The sequence below is a fragment of the Hypanus sabinus genome, chromosome 11, assembly GCF_030144855.1.
Source record: "Hypanus sabinus isolate sHypSab1 chromosome 11, sHypSab1.hap1, whole genome shotgun sequence".
In the NCBI taxonomy this organism is placed as follows: domain Eukaryota; kingdom Metazoa; phylum Chordata; class Chondrichthyes; order Myliobatiformes; family Dasyatidae; genus Hypanus; species Hypanus sabinus.
Window position 1 is genome coordinate 88,448,955 of NC_082716.1, and position 20,259 is coordinate 88,469,213.

General features: G+C 40.4%; 1 protein-coding gene across 2 annotated transcripts in view; it reads left to right on the forward strand.

The window, feature by feature from the left end:
* The window catches only part of atf6 (activating transcription factor 6), a 342,394-nt gene that overhangs the window by 46,297 nt on the left and 275,838 nt on the right, over window positions 1–20,259 (forward strand). For both annotated transcript variants that reach the window (XM_059984870.1, XM_059984869.1), the window contains exons 4-6: window positions 3,912–3,991; window positions 6,298–6,418; window positions 14,332–14,514. In XM_059984870.1, the coding sequence (XP_059840853.1) occupies window positions 3,912–3,991; window positions 6,298–6,418; window positions 14,332–14,514 (384 nt within the window). The remainder of the gene's footprint in view (window positions 1–3,911; window positions 3,992–6,297; window positions 6,419–14,331; window positions 14,515–20,259) is intronic.

Consider the following 20,259-nt stretch of genomic DNA (forward strand, 5'->3'; position numbering starts at 1 on the left):
GTTAGACACAATCGGCACTTCACAAAGCCATGCTGACTGTCCCTGATCAGACCATGATTCTCTAAATGCCCATAGATTCTTTCTCTAAGAATGTTTTCCAACAGCTTTCCCACCATAGACATAAGGCTTACTGGTCTATAATTACCCGGACTATCCCTACTACCTTTTTTGAACAAGGGGAGAACATTTGCCTCCCTCCAATCCTCCGGTACCATTCCCGTGGACAATGAGGACATAAAGATCCTAGCCAGAGACTCAGCAATCTCTTCCCTCGCCTCATGGAGCAGCCTAGCGAATATTCCTTCAGGCCCTGGGGACTTATCTGTCCTAATGTATTTTAACAACTCCAACACCTCTTCTGCCTTAATATCAACATGCTCCAGAACATCAACCTCACTCATATTGTCCTCACCATCATCAAGTTCCCTCTCACTGGTGAACACCAAAGAGAAGTATTCATTGAGGATCTCTCTCACTTCCACAGCCTCCAGGCACATCTTCCCACCTTTATCTCTAATTGGTCCTACCTTCACTCCTGTCATCCTTTTGTTCTTCACATAATTGAAGAATGCCTTGGGGTTTTCCCTTACCCTACTCGCCAAGGCTTTCTCATGTCCCCTTCTTGCTTTCCTCAGCCCCTTCTTAAGCTCCTTTCTTGTTACCCTATATTCCTCAATAGACTCATCTGATCCTTGCTTCCTATACCTCATGTATGCTGCCTTCTTTCATCTGACTAGATTCTCCACCTCACTTGCACCCACAGGGTGTTCCTTCACCCTACCGTTCTTTATCTTTCTCACCAGGAAAAATGTATCTCTAACATTCTGCAAGAGATCCATAAACATTGACCACATGTCTATTGTACATTTCCCTGCAAAAACATCATCCCAATTCACACTCGCAAGTTCTAGCCTTATAGCCTCAGAATTTCCCCTTCCCCAATTGAAAATTTTCTTGTTCTGTCTGATTCTGTCCTTTCCCTGATGATGTTAAAGGCCAGGGAGCGGTGGTTACTGTCCCCCAGATGCTCACCCACTGAGAGATCTATGACCTGACCCGGTTCATTACCTAATACTAGATCTAGTATGGCATTTCCCCAGTCGGCCTGTCAACATACTGTGACAGAAATCCGTCCTGGACACACTTAACAAACTCTGCCCTATCAAAACCATTGAAACTAATCAGGTGCCAATTAATATTAGGGAAGTTAAAGCCACCCATGCTAACAACCCTGTTATTTTTGCACCTTTCCAAAATCAGCCTCCCAACCTGCTCCTCAGTATTTCTGCTGCTACCAGGGGGTCTATAGAATACCCCCAGTAGAGTAACTGCTTCCTTCCTGTTCCTGACTTCTACCCATACTGACTCAAAAGAGGATCCTGTACATTACGCTACCTTTCTGTGGCTGTATATCCCTGACCAGTAATGCCACCCCTTCTCCCCCTTTCCCCCTCTCTATCCCTTTTAAAGCACTGAAATCCAGGAAAATTGAGAATTCATTCCTGCCCTGATGCCAGCCAAGTCTCTGTAATGGCCACTACATCATAATTCCATGTATGTATCTAAGCTCTCAGTTCATCACCTTTGTTCCTGCTGATCCTTGCATTGAAGTAGCCGCATTTTAGCCCCTCTACCTTACTACATTTACATCTTTTATTCTGTTTCTCTTTCCTCAAAGCCACTTTATATGCTAGATCTGGCTTTAGTCCATGCACTATACTTGCAGCTCTCGCATGACCTTTATCCTCCTCCACTTCACTATTTGCTCTAATCCTCTGGTTTGAGCAGAGTCTGTTGGTAGTGATGGGGGAGGGAAGTATTTGGGTCAGAACCCTGCATCAGGGCTGTAAATGGAGAAAGGAGGTGACCAGTATCAAATGTAGAGGGTAAATGGAGAGACAGGAGCCCAATGTGGACTGAGGAGGAGTGAAAGGTGGCAGGCAAGTTGAGCTAGGGAGGGGCTTTAAATTTGGGTGACAGTGGGAGGAAAATAATGGATGGAAGCAAAGAGAAAATGAATGAGATGCAGATGGACTGGCATGTGTGGAGAGGTAGTTGAAGGTAGTACATAGATGCTGGAGGTTGAGAAGCAGGAACACAAAGTGTTGGAATCTGTTAAGTACATGAGGTAATATTGGGGACACAGGGGAGAAGTGAATGGCAAGTGAAACTAGAACCAGATTTATTGGGTGGGGATAGAGTTTGTGAGTGAACTATGAGTCTGGTAGGTGGATAACAAAACTGGGTGGTGGGGAAGGGAAAAAGGGGACAAATTTGGGGTGATTGGAATGGGGGAACCTACCAGAAACAAGGGTTATCTAAAATTAGAAAATTCAATATTCATACCAAAGGGTTGTAGACTACAGTCGACCCTTCTTATCCGCGAGTTCCACATGTGCAAATTCAACCAACCGCGAATTGAGAAGACCTGGAAGTGCTCTTCTAGCACTTGTTGCTCGAACATGTGCAGACTTTTTTTCTTGTCATTATTCCCTAAACAATGTAGTACTCTATAACAGCTAGTTTACATAGAATTTACATTGTATTAGGTATTATAAGTAATCTAGAGATGATTTAAAGTATACGGGAGGATGTGCGTAGGTTACTGTGGATCGGGATCGAAAAAAAATTGCAAGTTCTCTTACTATGTAAGTGGGAACAGGTACATCCAGTATTATTTAGTATCAGTCAAATGTTTGTCTTAGTATATAGTATATATTTTACCTTTCTATGCATATAAAACACTTAAGATCGTATGTTTCAGCGCCGGGCTTGTGAAGTTCCCGAGTTCGATCCAGTGAGAGACCTCTTCTGAGTGTGCTCTCTGTCCATGCCTGGTTGATCTGGAGGATCAAAAACCCCAAACCCCAAAACCCATTAATTAAACCACTGCGTTACTTAGTAATAATTGTAGCTTTCATCGTGGCAGGGCCTTTCTCACTTTATCATCTAAAATTGTTCTGATTGTTGACCGACTGTAGCCTAACGCTTTTCCAGTGACTGATGGCATTTCACCTCCCTCCGATCGCTTTATTATTTCCACTTTATTTTCAATTGTGATCGTGATTATTTTTGTGAACAGAAACACTGCGGATTCAGAGCTGTACCGCCAGGTCCTAATGTTCACTGCACTGAGACAGATTAAATAAGGTCTGGGGTTCCGCTGGGTCCAAAGGTCCACCCTATTGAGACAGGTTGAATAAGGGACTTGAGCATCCCTTTTTTTTGGTATCTGCAAGGGGTCCTGGAACCAATCCCTTGCGGATAAGGAGGGCCGACTGTACTTGTGCAGAATATGAGGTGTTGTTCTTCCAGTTTGTAATGGGCCCCACCCTGAACTGGTAGCCCCTCATGTTCTTGCTTAGCCGCTCAAGTTGCTGTCTGCAACCTTCACTCACTTTTCCTCTCACCTCACCTCACTTACTACTGTTTTTTTCTGTGTCTTTGCTTGCCACCATCGATCTTCCAACTCCACATCTACCTTCCCTGCCTATTGCAACCTGGCTGACATCTTTTACCCTTTCTTAGTTCACCAATCACCTTGGATTCCAATCTCACTACTCCCTCTCTTCTAGCCATCTCCCTTCTGCATTCACAGATGCAGTGTTTCTACATGAAATACCAGCAATTCATTCCTCCCCCCACCCCTCATAGATGTTGCACAAGCTGCTGAAATGCTTTAGAAGATTATTTGATACTTCAGATTCCAGTGTCCCAGTGTCTACAGTCTCTTGTCTCTCCATTAGCAAAGGGAGATGAATTTGAGAGTGGGCAATAAAACTTGCTCTCTGTCAATTGAATTTTAACAATTCAGGCAAAAACAGAATAATTGCCTGTTGATATACAAATCTTTTTACTGGATTAGTTAAGTTTATTTTTAAAAAGTTTCTTTGTATGTCTTTCTCCTGTAGATGGACAAACAACATCTGAGCCTCTGTCTCCAGCTTCAAACTCTTCAGTACATTCTCCTGCAGATTCATTATTACAACATGTAAGCAGTTTTTCCTATTTGCCTAAATGTTTTATGAATATTTTCTAACAGTGGCATTCACAAAACTACTTTGCATTTTTAAAGCTTTTTTTGATTTTATTGTTTTATTTTGGAGTGCTTTTGTTTACTTTTTAACACCACTGTACTCTCAAACAATATGTATTGCAACTCGTGTTCATAAACAGCTTTCATTGAATGATATTAGGAAGAAAGTGAATTGCAGGTGTCAGAAATTAAATTTTATAATTAATTGGGCAAACTACGAGAGGATAGGAAGTGAGTCCATATGAATTTAGTGTTCACCAAAGCATTGTAGCATTTATTTGACAGCTGGGCTCTGTAGTTGGTCAGATAGAGGAGATTAATTGTTCATGTTGACATTAGAAAATGGCTTGTGCATTTGGAATTTGATGCCTGATGCGTTATAAAACATTGCATCCTTAGACCCTTCTACACAGTTCTGTCACATCCTGCCAGTTTTGTTATGTAACCAGAATCCCAACATTCAGTCTCTTTGCACCAAATTTGTTACTTTTATTGTTTTGAGTATAAGAATATAAAACACCAGAGAGCTGCCAGTTGGTTCCTTGAATCAGTAGGGTTATGATCCAATAAGATTATGTCTGCTCCAACCTTAGACTCAGTGCTGTTCTCCTCATCTCTCTCCATAATCTTGGTTTCCTTTAAGTATGTGTCAGGCATTGCCTTGAACATATTCAGTGATTTAGTCACCAAAGCTCTTGTGACAGAGAATTCCAAAGATATGATAGAGTCTTTTAAGAGACTTTTGGATAGGTACATGGAGCTTTGAAAAATAGAGGGCAATAGGTAAGCCTAGTAATTTCTAGGGTAGCGACATTTTTCGGCACAACCTTGTGGGCCAAAGGGCCTGTATTGTGCTGTAAGCTTTCTATGTTTTTATGAGTAACAACCCTCCGACAGAAGAACTTTCTTAGTTACCTTTTAAAATGTAATTTCCTCACCAGTAGCATCTTGCACCTTCTTAACTGGAACTTAAATAAAAATATTTATGCATAACTTGCACTTACAAATTGACATTCAGTCACTTGTAATTGGCCACGTTTACATGTCAATTTTTTGTGTCTCTGCTCCAAGAAAATGAATTCTAATAATAGCTCTACAATAGGAATATGGTAATAGTTTTCTGTCCCTTGTTTCTCTTGCCTTTGGTAAATAATGGAGTGACAATCAGCAATTTTCATTTCCAGAATTAAAGTTTTCGATGATTGAGTATTTGCATCTTCAGCAACACAATTTTTGTACCAAATGGAAATGATTAAATGCTTGGAAGTTATTTACCTTTTAATCTCATTATATTTTTCATTCCTTTGAAGTTTAAATTTACTAATTTCCTACCTTTGATTTGGTTTCATTATTTGTTATATTTCCAATATTTTATCCTGTAACCCTGAAGAGTAGCTGCATTCTTTATATAACCCATGTACTTTTCTGCTTGACATTTTTCATGGGGAAAGTTCATCAAAATTGCAACAGATGGCTTGCAAATGCTCCTTCTCATAACTTAGATTTTTTCTATCCCTGAATGTTTCAATCTTAAATCTTCAAAACAGAGCATTTTATGGGTTTGCTGAATTATAGTTGTAGTTTTGTATAGTTGTAGGAAGTGTTTGTGTTTAAATTAATTTGCCTCAAGTAATGATTGTTTCTTTCTTGCTTTTCATGTTCTTATGTTGAGACTAACTAGACTTTGTAACATTTTCTGAATTATCTTGATTCCATCTAACCCATTGATTCCCAATTTTATTCCATTTCATTTTCACGTAATGAGTATCCTCTTCATCTTTTTTCTATTGTTTCTAATTGGTGTATTTAATTTCTTGGCCTTTCTCCCCTATCTTTTTTCTCACTGCATACATCACTGAATTCAACTGTTTTGAACAAAAATGAGATGCTGTTCCGATCACGGGCAAACGTTCCAGAGTAATTGGTGAAGAGTTGTTGGAACATTGTGCTCCTTCACTGGGATGCCAAAATTACTTGGCTTTCCTTGCGATAATGCCAGTATTCCCCCCACAAAATCTGGTCCACAGTTGAACTTTTTGTCAGAATTGAAAGCACTTGTAATCAGTCTTTTGAAGTATGCAATATGTTTGGTGTTTATGGCAAATATGGACCAATAACATCTTGGATACACAGTAAAACATTTGAAACAGTCAGTTATGTGGTGTACTGAAAAATAATATCAGAGGAGATGTATTTTTGAAGTGCATGAGAGAATTTGTCTTTTGTTAATATAATTACTGTGATTGCCATCTTTTAAACAGGAAGATCTTCTCTGCTTTTCACCACAATCCTCTCCAGTCTCAGCATCTAGTACAAGTAGTGACTATTCTTCCACAGCAGAAGAGTTAAAAGTGAAGCATTTGCCTGAAGCAAAACCTCAAGGTATGGCTACTTGGAAAGATTGAGTGGGCTGGGCCGCATTCTACTTGAGTTTAAAAGAGAAGGAGGGTCATGAATTGGAATTATGAGATCCTGAGCAGTCGTGATTGGAATTTGGAGAGGATATTTCCTCTTGTGGGGAGAATATAGAACTAGGGTTAATGTATTAGAATAAGGTGTTTTTTTCAGGCAGAAAAGAGGCTAATTTTTTTTTTCCCTGAGAGTTATGACTATTCTTATGCTGTTCCTCAAAAGGGTGTCTTAAAATAATGTTCAAACTCCTGGTTTTCCATCTCTTACATGTCAGTTAGTCACAGGTTCATACAGCATTGACACCAACACTCTGGCTCAACTCATCCATGACAACCAAGATGCCTATCTAAGCTAAGTCCATTTTCCTGCCTTTGGTACGTATCCCTCTCTAAACTTTTCCTATCCATGTACCAGTCCAAGTATCATTTTACAAACCCCATTTCCAGAAAAGTTGGGATATTTTCCAAAATGCAATAAAAACAAAAATCTGTGATATGTTAATTCACGTGAACCTTTATTTAACTGATGAAAGTACAAAGAAAAGATTTTCAATAGTTTTACTGAGCAACTTAATTGTATTTTGTAAATATACACACATTTAGAATTTGATGGCTGCAACACACTCAACAAAAGTTGGGACAGAGGCATGTTTACCATTGTGTAACATCACTTTTCCTTTTAATAACACCTTTTAATAGTTTTGGAACTGAGGATACTAATTGTAGTAGATTTGCAATTGGAAATTTTGTCCATTCTTGCTTGATATAAGACTTCAGCTGCTCAACAGTCTGTGGTCTCCGTTGTTTGATTCTCCTCTTCATGATGCGCCATACATTTTCAATAGGAGATAGATCTGGACTGGCAGCAGACCAGTCAAGCACACGCACTCTGTGTCTACAAAGCCAGGCTGTTGTAGCCTGTGCAGAATGTGGTCTGGCATTGTCTTGCTGAAATAAGCATGGACGTCCTGGGAAGAGACGTCACCTTGATGACAACATATGTCTCTCTAAAATCCTAATATATGCCTCAGAGTCAATGGTACCTTCACATACATGCAACTCACCCATGCTGTGGGCACTGATGCACCCCCATACCATCACAGATGCTGGCTTTTGCATCTTTCGCTGATAACAATCAGGATGGTAGTTTTCATCTTTGGCACGGAGAACTCGATGCCCGTTTTTTCCGAAAACTAGTTGAAATGTGGACTCATCTGCCCACAGCACACGGTTCCACAGTCTTTCAGTCCATCTGAGATGAGCTCGGGCCCAGAGAACTCGTTGGCGTTTCTGCATAGAGTTGATGTATGGCTTCCTCCTTGCGTAATACAGTTTCAAGTTGCAATTCTGGATGCAGCGATGGACTGTGTTAAGTGACAATGGTTTTCTGAAGTACTCCTGAGCACAGGTGGCTGTAATTGTCACAGTAGCATGACGGTTTCTTAGACAGTGCCGCCTGAGGGCTCGAAGATCACGTGCATTCAACAGTGGTTTCCGACCTTGCCCTTTACGCACTGAGGTGTCTCTAAATTCTCTGAAATTTTTTCACAATATTATGTACTGTAGATGTTGAAAGATCTCTGCAATCTTGCGTTGGGAAATGTTCCTTTTGAACTGAATAACAATTCTCTCACGAATTTTGGCAAAAGGGGTGAGCCACGACCCATCCTTGCTTGCAAAGACTGAGCCTTTGATGGACGCTACTTCTATACCCAGTCATGATACCTCACCTGCTACCAATTAGCCTGCTTAATGTGGAGTCTTCCAAACCGGTGTTACTTGAATATTCTGTGCGCTTTTCAATCTTATTTTAACTCTGTCCCAACTTTTGTTGAGTGTGTTGCAGCCATCAAATTCTCAATTTGTGTATATTTACAAAATACAATTAAGTTGGTAAAACTATTGAAAATCTTTTCTTTGTACTTCTGTCAGTTAAATAAAGGTTCACGTGAATTAACATATCACAGATTTTTGTTTTTATTGCATTATGGAAAATATCCCAACTTTTCTGGAAATGGGGTTTGTAAATATTGTTTATGTATTTGCCTCAGCAGTTTCCTCTGGTAGTTCAGTCCATATCAAGAATTAAATATATTATAGTTAATATATGTTAACTTCCATATCCAGGAGTGCTTAATACTCCCTGTCATCATAATATCTTAAAGCTCTCATATTTGAAATTTCTTTTGTTCACCTCCAGCTTTAATTGCAGTGCTGTTAAAAATTTTGTTTTAACTGCTTTGGATGTTAACTCTGGAATTTCAGCCTCTTGCCACCTTGTTCCTCTTTTCTCAGTGGGACGCTATTTAAAAGTCATCCTGACCAAGCTTGTAGACATTTACTCCAATGTCCTTTTGTGGCTTGGTGTCAAAATTTTGAGAATTCTTGTAATCATATCAGTTATTTTACCAGTAGTCACTATTTATCATGAAATTCCCCTTTTAAGACAGAGGAGGTGAATCTTTTCTTGGAGGTACAGGTAGTCCCCGAGTTACGAACGTCCGACTTATGAACAACTCGTACTTATGAACCGAGGAAGGAGAATGCTGTTTGCCATTTTAAGTCGGATTGTGACGCCTGCAGCATTTTAAGTCGTTGCTGTTGACACTGTGTTGAGTGTGTAACTTTGTATTTGGCTTAAATTTTTCTTAGCAAGATTCACCCTAACCCCCCCCCTCCACCCCCACTTTTCTGGTCGGCAGGTGGCACAGTGAGATCAGCACCGGGCTTGGGAAAGGAGGTTCCTGAGTTTGATTCAGTGACAGACCGGTCCTGAGCGTGCCGGGTTGATGTCGAGCTCGCAACTTGAACTCGTAAAAAAAAATACTGCCACCTCCAGTTTAAATTCCCACACGGAATATTGAGGAGGATCAAATACCCAAACCCAGCATAGCGCCCAGTTGTCCCATTTAACCTGTCTCAGTGTGGTGGACTTTAGGACCCGGGGAATTCAGTGCGGTGGTCCTTAGGACCAGTGGACCTCGGGAGCTGGTGGTGCTCGGGACCCGCCGCCTGCAGTGTTTCTGTTCCGTTGATGGGAAGCGATCAGGATTGAAAATAAAGTGGAAATAATAAAGCGTTTGGAAAGAGGTGAAACGTCATCGGACATTGGAAAAGCGTTAGGCTACAGTTGGTCAACAATTAGAACAATTTTATAGGATAAAGTGAGAATAATGGAGCACGTGAAAGGCCCTGCCCCGATGAATGCTACAGTTATTACTAAGCAACACAGTGGTTTAATTATTGGAACACTTTCTTAAGTGTTTTATATGCATAGAAAGGTAAAATATATACCATATCCGAAGACAAATGTTTGACTAACTGACGCTAAATAATACCGGATGTACTTGTTCCAACTTATGTACAAATCTGACTTAAAGACGGACTCAGGAACTCATTTGTTACCCGGGGACTGCCTGTATTAAAATAGAGGAGCTATATACCATTCCAGCAATCTCTTTGGCCCAGAAGTACAGTTGAGTTTTGGGCCTTTGCAATTCTTTCTGAAAAAGTGATTATGTAAGATTCTTTTAATATTGTTAGGGGTGAGGAAGCTTGATTTTTAATTAAACATTAGTGAAAGGTTAGTGTAAGTAGTTGGGAAAATCCTCCAAAAAAATAGTGGATACGGCCCAGACCATCACAAGTGAAGCCCCCCTCACCATTGAGCACACCATTGTACATGAAGTGTTGTCACAGGCAGGCAGCATCAATCTTTAGGGACCCTCACCACTCAGGACATACTCTCTTTTCGTTGTTGCCATCTGAAAGAAGGTACAGGAGCCTTGGGATTCATATCTCCAGATTTAGAACTGTGACTGACCCTCAATCATCAGGCTCTTGAACCAAAGGATATAATTTCACTCAACTTCACTTGCCCCATCATTGATTGAAATATTCCCACAACTTAAGGACTCACTTTCAAGGACCCTTTATCTGTATTCTTGATATTTTATGCTTATTTATTATTATTTCTTCCTTATTGTATTTGCAATTTGTTGTCTTTTGCACATTGGTCGAAAGCCCAAGTTGGTGCAGTCTTTCATTGATTCTATTATGGTTATTATATTATTATAGAGATGCTTGCAAGAAAATGAATCTCAAGGTTGTTTATGGTGACATATGTACTTTGATAATAAATTTACTTTGAAATTTGAATATGAACTTAAAGTGACATCATCTACACTTTTGAGTAACAGGGAAGGCATAAAAAGCCAAGAGGGCTACTTCAACATATTTTTAATTCAATCTCTGTGTGAAAGCTGCCTGATGTGGATGGGTAAAATTTAAAGGTAACGTTATATTGCACATTCCGTACATTTTGATTCAACTGTCCTAGTTGGTCAATATTTTTAACCAAATAAACTCTGACTTTCCTCTGAAAGTTGACCCTAAAGTGCATCAATGTTGCGAGAGAGAGAGAGAGAGAACAGTAACAGCTATTGACTTGCCAACTTTCCGTTACAATTTTGATCCGTCGATGCATTGTTGCTGTGGCCATTCACGTATGACCCCTCCATCCTTTAGCTAGACCGTTCTTCCGTGGTGGACTCGTCACCCAGGCAAGGGTGGACACACACACAAGCCCCCACCGGTCTTGCTACAAAAACACTGTGAGTTAAAATTTACCAACCCTTCGTTCGGTTTCTGGTCTCCCACCCTGTCCCGTGGGGGTTCTGATGCTCACTAGCGTTTCTCCTGGTGCGTCTGAGGGGTGTTACCCCAGACCTCACTTTTATCCCCACTCACAGGGTCTCAGGTGTCAATCAGGTTGGGATGATGTAACCCGTCAAACCAGCCCACTCTGGTTGCCCCCTGAGGGGTTTCAACGAATAGAACAGTACCAAGTACACAATCCTTCTCCAAAGGACTATAGCAGTAATCAATGGTTCTGTTCCGCTTTTGTTAGTAGGAGACATTCCACTTTGTGTATCTCTGAGCTGCCTCTCTCTCTCATTAACTTTCATGAGCTGTTATCAATAACAACTGCCCTGGCAGCTGTCCTGTGCCTCTCTCACTTCCTTGAGAACAGCATCGCAATAGTAGCGTTTTGTGATTCTCCAAAAGGGGGTGGGGCATTGGCGATTTTGTACCCGTCTACCCATCAGAGTTGTTCATACTTCGTAACACTTGAAACTCCCAACCTATCACCATTATGGTTGATGTGAGAATGAGATTAGGATTTTGTATACCTGGGCCCATCCAGCAGAAAGGAAGGTTGTGCAATGTTTTCATTAAAATTAGACATACACCTTGAGGTGAAATAGTCTGTCAAGCCAATGAAGAATGGGTAAATAAAGGAAAAAATGTCAGTACTGACATGTAGCTTGTGAAGAAGTAAATTGACAGTGTAAGAGGCTAATAGAGAACTGGGAGAAGTGTTGATGCAAATCCAAACGATTCGGAAGTGAATTTCAGGATTTTAAGTGTAGATTATTTTACTATCAGTGTTGCAGTTAAGGGAGAGCAGGTGGGAGTTGAAATAGCAAGATTATGAAAATTGATGGGCAGTTATTTCTTTCATAGGTGGGTGTTTTGAGTTCTTGGGTCAAGTGATGCAGATTAAAGATATTTATGTTAAAGCCTTGATATGAAATTGTACAGGATTATTAAACATTTGAATAAGTGATGTATTTGAGTAGAACTTGAGAGATCAGAGAAGAGAAGATGTGGAGTTTTGTTCAAGTTGTGATGGTCGGTTTCAGCAAGAAGGGGAATGGATCTGAAAGTTGGCATATACGGTCTTGAAAACTAGACTGTGATATTATTGATGTTGAGGTGTTAGGATTAAACTTGGGCTCTGTAACTGATTAGGAAAGTTACTGAAGTTATGTAAGTGGAAGAAAATACAGTCAGTGTTGAGACCATACCTCTGGAGCCAACTTTGTGTTAAAGAAGTTTATTGCCTTCTGTTCTATTTTTGTTACACATTTTAATGTAGTGACTGTTTTTACTTGAAGTGATGTCAGGAGCAATTTGATCCACCTGTTGATGGTATGCCAAGTGTTTGAGCAGTTTAGATTGGTCTCTTTGAAAAATGCTGATCATTATTTTTCTGTTGACTAATTTGGCTAGTCTTGTACAGTATGAATTGCCAAGAAAAACTAATATTTTCTTGCATGTTTCTCTCTTCCTATGCAAATCCATAAGATGGTAATGACTTTAGTGATTTCTAAAGTGTTAGAAAAACATATCTTGTGGTTTGAAGTGAAGAAACTGGCCATATGTAGGGCAAAGTAACTGTAAGCACAGGAATGTGTTAAGCATTTGTCACCACTAGACACCAAAGTGTCCAATATGTGTTGTCAATTGCCAAAATATAGGCAGGATTTTTCAGAACTGCCTCTGCAAGTCTGAGCAACACACACAAAGTGCTGGTGGAACACAGCAGGCCAGGCAGCACCTATAGAGAGAAGCACTGTCGATGTTTCGGGCCGAGACCCTTCGTCAGGACTAACTGACAGGAAAGATAGTAAGAGATTTGAAAGTGGGAGGGGGGAATGCGAAATGATAGGAGAAGACTGGAGGGGGTGGGGTGAAGCTGAGAGTTGGAAAGGTGATTGGCAAAAGGGATACAGAGCTGGAGAAGGGAAAGGATCGTGGGACGGGAGGCCTAGGGAGAAAGAAAGAGGAAGGGGAGCACCAGAGGGAGATGGAGAACAGGCAGAGTGGTGGGCAGAAAGAGGGTAAAAAAAAGGAGGGGGAGAAAACTAAATATATCAGGGATGGGGTAAGAAGGGGAGGAGGGGGATTAATGGAAGTTAGAGAAGTCAATGTTCATGCCATCAGGTTGGAGGCTACCCAGCTGGTATATAAGGTGTTGTTCCTCCAACCTGAGTGTGGCTTCATCTTGTCAGTAGAGGAGGCCAAGGATAGACATATCAGAATGGGAATGGGACGTGGAATTAAAATGTGTGGCCACTGGGAGATCCTGTTTTCTCTGGCGGACAGAGCGTAGGTGTTCAGTGACACGGTCTCCCAGTCTGCGTCGGGTCTCACCAATATATAAAAGGCCAAACCGGGAGTACCAGACGCAGTATACCACACCAGCCAACTCACAGGTGAAGTGTCGCCTCACCTGTAAGGACTGTCTGGGGCCCTGAATGGTGGTGAGGGAGGAAGTGTAAGGGCAGGTTTAGCACTTGTTCTGCTTACAAGGATAAGTGCCAGGAGGGAGATAGGTGGGAAGGAGGAAGGAAGTGTAAGGGCTTTTTTCTCCCTTTCAGCCCATCACTCTGCCTGTTCTCCATCTCCTTCTGGCCTCCTGTCCCATGATCCTTTCCCTTCTCCAGCTCTGTATCTCTTTTGCCAATCACCTTTCTGGCTCTTAGCTTCACCCTATCCCCTCTGGTCTTCTATTCTTCTATCATTTCGCATTTTGCATCCCCCCCCCCCCCCCCCACTTTCAAATCCCTTACTATCTTTCCTTTCAGTTAGTCCTGACGAATGGTCTCGGCCTGAAACGTTGACATTGCTTCTCCCTATAGACGCTGCCTGGCCTGCTGCATTCCACCAGCATTTTGTGTGTATTTTTTGAATTTCTAGCATCTGCAGATTTCCTCGTGTCTGCAAGTCTGAATTTAATTGCAGTTCTTAAAAGGCAATTTGATTTAAATTTCTTTTTATTTCTATGTGTGTGTTTAAAATAATAAAAAAAAACATTAAACCTACGTTATGTGTTTTACCAAGAGCTTGATATAAATGATTTAAAGTTGAAAGTGTTAAGAATAATGAACAGGGATAAGTTGTTTACTTGCATTTGATCATGAAATTAAATGATTTAACCTCAAAATTCTGCTTTGATACCAAATTTGTAAAACCTTATATTTTAGTAACTCATTTTTGCACAAAATAATTAAAAGCACAATATTTTCTTTGTTTCAGTAAATGTTTCTTCAAATGTATCAAAGCAGAAACCGATTCAACCAAAGCCCATCTTCATCCCAGCATTGCCAGTTTCACAGCCGAGCCCAGGGCTAACTGGGAAAACCATTATAATTAAACCAATTCAAACAGTCATGTCCATTCAAAAACAGAAGCCAATTAGAATCTGTCCTGCTCCTGCTGGTGAGTATATTCTGATTTTTATTTTTCCTGAAGATTACTTTTTGTGTCAATTATTTAGAACAAGAGTATGACTTATGGAAATACGAGCTTCTCTGGAGAGTGGCCACATTAATGCTGTCGATCTCCTGGTGCCGCTATTGCCAGATCAATGGCACCAATCTGTTCGGGAAGCCTTGAGTCATCATAATATAAAGGCTGAGTGTAAGCATATTGAGCCTAATGCCAAGGATATTGAAATCCACAGACAGTTTAAATATGATATAAGAATATAATATAATACAATACAGTTTCTTCTGAGTGAGAAGCTACAAAGAATGGGTGTAGACTAATCCACCATCTGGATTACTGATGACCTGACAGATAGACCCCAGTTTGTACAGCTGGGCAGTTTTCTGTCTGAGATGGTGGTGAGTGGCACTGGAGCACCACACGGGACTGTCCTGTTTCTGTTTCTGTTCACACTGTACACCCCAGACTTTCAGTACAAATCTGAGCCATGTCACTTGCAGAAGTTCTCTGATGACTCTGCGGTGGTTGGGTGTATCAGAGATGGGCAGGACTCAGAGGACAGAGGACTGGTGGACAAGTTTGTGGAGTGGTGCGGGAGGAACCACCTGCTCCTGAATGTGTCCAAAACCAGGGAGATGGTGATTGATTTTAAGAGGAAGAGGACTGTGATGAGTCCTGTATACATTCTGCAAGAAGTTGAGGTGGTGGAGTTGTCCCAATGAGAGGGCGTGCGATACTGGATCTGGTATTAGGGAATGAGACAGGGCAGGTGACAGAAGTTTGTGTCGGGGAACATTTTGCATCTAGTGACCACAATGCCATTGGTTCTAAGTAAACATGCAAAAAGATAGGTCCGTGGGTTGAGATTCTAAATCAGAGAAAGGCCAATTTTGATGGAATCAGAAATGATCTGGCAAGTGTGTTTTGGGACAGACTGTTTTCTGGCAAAGATATAAAAGTGGGAGGCTTTCAAAAATGAAATTTTGAGAATTACAAAGCTTTGTATGTACTTGTCAGAATAAAAAGTAAAGATAATAAGTGTGGGGAACCTTGGTTTTCAAGAGATATTCAGGCCCTGGTTAAGAGAAAAAAGGAAGAAAGTATAGGAAAGTAGGAACAAATGAGGTGCTTATGGAGTATAAAAAATGCAAGAGAACACTTAAAGAAAGCAGGAAGGCTAAAAGAAGGCATGAAGTTGCCTTAGCAGACAAGGTTAAGGAGATTCCGAAGCGATTCTGTAGATACAGTGCCTATAAAGTGTATTCACTCCCCTCCCCCCAGAAGCTTTCATGCTTTATTGTTTTACAACATTGAATCGCAGTTGATTTAATTTCTTTTTACTCTGATCAACTCTACAAATCTCTACAAAGTGATCTAAATTAATAACACATATTAAACAGAAAATGATTGATTGCTGCATAAGTATTCATCCCTTTTAATAGGGCACACCAAATCATCACTGGTGTAGCCAGTTGGTTGTAGAAATCATGGAATTAGTTAAATAGAGCTCACCTGTGTGTAAGGTATTTCATTTGATTGTAGTAAAAATGTACCTGTTCCTGGAAGGTCCAAGTGCTGGTAAGTCAGTATCCTGGCAAAAACTACACCGCGAAGCCAAAAGAACTCCAAGCAACTCTGTGAAAAGGTTTTTGTAAAGCATGGGTCAGGGTGGATACAAGAAAATTTCCAAGTCACTGAATATCCCTTGGAGTACAATTAAGTCACTCATTAAGAAATGGAAAGAATATTGCATAGCTCTCAATCTAGCTAGAGCAGACCATACTCAAAAACTGAGTGACCATGCAAGAAGGGGACTAGTGAAGGAGGCCACCAAGAGACCTATGACAACTCTGGAGGAGTTACAAGCTTCAGTGGCTGAGATGGGAGAGACTGTGTGTACAACTGTTGCCTGAGTGCTTCACCGGTCCCAGCTTTAAGGGAGAGTAGTGAAGAGAAAGCCACTTATGGAAAAAAAACTCACTTGAATTCTCGGCTAGAGTTTACCAGAAGGCATGTGGGAGATAATGGAGTCAGCTGGAAGAAGATTCTATGGTCTGAAGAAACCAAAATTGAGCTTTTTTGGCCATCAGACTAAACACTATGTTTGATGTAACACTGCACCTCATCAAAAAAGAGTCATCACTACTGTGAAGCATGGTGGTGGCTGCATCACCATGGTGGTAGGGATGCTTCACTGCAGCAGGCCCCGGAAGCTTTGTGAAGGTAGTGAGCAAAATACAGAGAAATCCTGGAGGAAAACTTGATGCAGTCTGCAAGAGAACTGCGACTTGGGAGAAGATTTGTTTTCTAGCAAGACAATGACCCCAAGCATAAAGCCAAAGCTACACAGGAGTGGCTTAAAAACAGCAAAGTTAATGTTGTGGAGTGACCAAGTCAGAGTCCAGATCTCATTCCAATTGAGAATTTGTGGCTGGATTTGAAAAGGGCTGTTCACTCATGATCCTCGTGCAATCTAACAGAGCTTGAGCAGTTTTGTAAAGAAAAATGGGAAAAAATTTCAGTGTCCAGTTGTGCAAAGTTGACAGAGACCTATCCACACATACTCAAGGCTGTAATTGCTGCCAAAGGTGCATCTACTAAATACTGACTTGAAGGGAGTGAGTAATTATGCAATCAATTATTTTGTGTTTAATAATTGTAATAAATTTTGATCACTGTGTACAGATCTGTTTTCAGTTTGACACAGAAGAGTTTTTATTGATTGATGTAAAAAAAAGCCAAATTAAATCCACTGTGATTCAATGTTGTAAAACAATAAAACTTGCAAAGGGGATGACTACTTTTTATAGGCACTGTATGTTAAGAGCAAAAGGATTGCAAGGGATAAGATTGGTCCTCTGGTAGACCAGAATGGTAATCTATGTGGAGCCAAAACAGATAGGGAGATTTTAAGTACATTCCTTCCATTGCCATTCCCTTTGGGAGATGGATACAGAGTCTATACAAATGAGGCAAAGCCGCATCAACTTTATGGAGCCAATACAGATTACAGAGGAGGAGGTGTTTGTTACCTTGAGGCAAATCAGGATGGATAAATCCCTAGGGCCTGACTGGCTAGGTGTTTCCTTGGACCCTACTGCTGGGGCCATCACAGAGATATTTTTAAACATCTTTAGCAATAAGGGAGGTACCAGAGCATTGGAGGATAGCCAGTGTTGTTCTGCTGTTCTAGAAAGCTTCCAAATATATACCAAGAAATTACACTCCAGTGAGTCTGACATCAGTTATGGGAAAGTTATTGGAAGGTATTCTAAGAGACCATATATATAAGTATTTGGATAGACATGGACTGATTAAGGATATTCAACATGACTTTGTGCTTGGCAGCTCATGTTTAACCAATCACATAGAGTTTTCCGAGGAAGTTATCAGGAAAGTAAATTAAGGCAAGGCAGTGGATGTTGTCTACAGGCATTTGAGAAGGACTTTTGTATGAAAGACTGGTCAAGAAGGTTCAGTCACTTGGCGTTCAGGATGAGGTAGTAAATTGGATTGGACTTTGGCTTTGTGGGAGAAGTCAGAGGGTGGTGGTAGAGGGTTTCCTCTCTGACTGGTGACCTCTGTCTGATTGGTGTGCTGCAGGGATTGGTGCTGGGTCCTTTGTCATTTATATCAATGATCTAGGTGATCATGTGATGATAAGCAAATTTGCAGATGACACCAAGACTGGGGGTGCAGTAGACAGTGAGGAAGGTTATCATGGCTTGCAGAGGGATCTGTATCAGCTGGAAAAATGGGCTGATAAATGGCAGGTGGAATTTAATACAGACAATTGTGAGGTGTTGCATTTCAGTAGGACAAACCAGGGTAGCTCTTGCACAGTGAATGGTAGGGCATTTAGAACTGTAGTAGAATAAAGAGATCTGGGAATATAGTCCATACTTCATCGAAAGTGGTCTCATAAGTAGATAAGTTCGTAAAGAGAACTTTTGGCACATTGGCCTTCATAAATCAATATGTTGAGTACAGGAGATGTGATGTTATATTGAAGTTGTATAAGACTTTGATGAGGCTTAATTTGGAGTATTGTGTGTGGTTTTAGTCACCTACCTGCAGGAAAGATGTAAACAAGGTTGAGAGAGTACAGAGAATATTTACAAGGGTTATGATGAAAGATGAAATAGGTTAGGAATGTATTCCTTTGAACATAGAAGATTGAGAGAAGATTTGATAAGAGATATATAAATTATGAGGAGTATAGATCGGGTAAATGCAAACTGACTTTTTCCACTGCGATTGGTTAGACTACAATCAGAGGTCATGGGTTAAGGGTGAAAAGTGAGAAGTTTAAGGGAAACATGACAGGAAACTTTCACTCAGAGGGTTGTGAGAGCATGGAATGAGCTGCCAGCATGTGGTGCATGCGAGCTTGATTTCAACTTTTTGATAGGTAAATGGATTGTAGGGATATGGAGAGCAATGGTCCTGGTGCAGGTCATTGGGAGTAGGCAGTTTAAATGGCTTTGGCATGGACAGGGTGGGCCTGTTTCTGTGCTGTACTTCCCTTTGACTGTATGTTTATAATTAGGGACTGATAGTTATAAAGAGCCATATTCTTCGGAGAACAATGATGTACAGTATAATGGTACAGTTGATTGAATTTTTGACATTTTAACCTTTCTAGTGCAAGGATTGATGCTGGCACAAGTCCAGGCTAACACCCAGAAGCAAAATGAATGCTCTCATTTTGAAGGGGTTGATATTTTAGTTAAGTGGTTGACAAGATAAATTATTTGGAGTAATTTATATGTGTATATACTGTAATTGTCCTTATTCTTGACTTGGCAAAAATATAAGCAAACCAATCCTTCAAGCAAGACAGCTCCTTGTCAGAGGCAGTTGAGTAATTGTAGTATAGATCTTTGACATCCCTGATCAACATTTATTTGCAAAAGAGAAGTACTTCCAAACATCCCAGAAGGTTATGATGTAGAAGCCTATCTGGTGAACTGAACCTGGTCCCTCGTGGAGCAGTCTATCAATCCATTCCAACAGTTGTTACCCTGTTAACTACTCTCTCTGTACTAGAATTCAAAGGCTGCAAATATCAGAAATAAAATGAACAGATGAAGTCATTTGCCTCTTGAAGGGAAAGATTGAATAATGATTTAAGATGTTGTGAACCAAGTCTTATTTTGATTGGATAAATGGATGATAATCAGTATTGAATCTTAGGCAGCTTCTTTACTAGGGCGTGGTCAGAATAAAGAACTTGATACTATGTGGTTGAGGCCAATGGTATTGATACTCAAGTGCAATATGGGTGACCACTTGAAAATGAATCTAAACTTACAGCAGAAAATTCCATATTATCTTAAAAATCTCGATGAATAACCTAGAAGGAAGATGCAGTTTAAAGCATTGCATTAAGTGCTAATTATACGAAAATGAACCAGTGAACATCTTTGGTGTTTAATTCAGTCATCATTTTAAATATATGTACATATTCTCTTGGGAATGGAAACCAGATTTATTTGTTATTTAACTGTAGTGCAGCTTGGATATGTTTTCACTTCTGAAAACAGATACTCAGAATAATGTAGCTTTTATATGCTTTGTAATTTGATATAGTAAATTAGTATACTGCCAGACTTGAAATTTGTTCACGATACAATGATTGCATTGTTCTTCAGTATAGAGGGGAGCTTGTCTGTTTTGATTATATTCTTGTAAATAATGTACATTTCCAAAATCGATGTCAGTGTATCTTTAAAT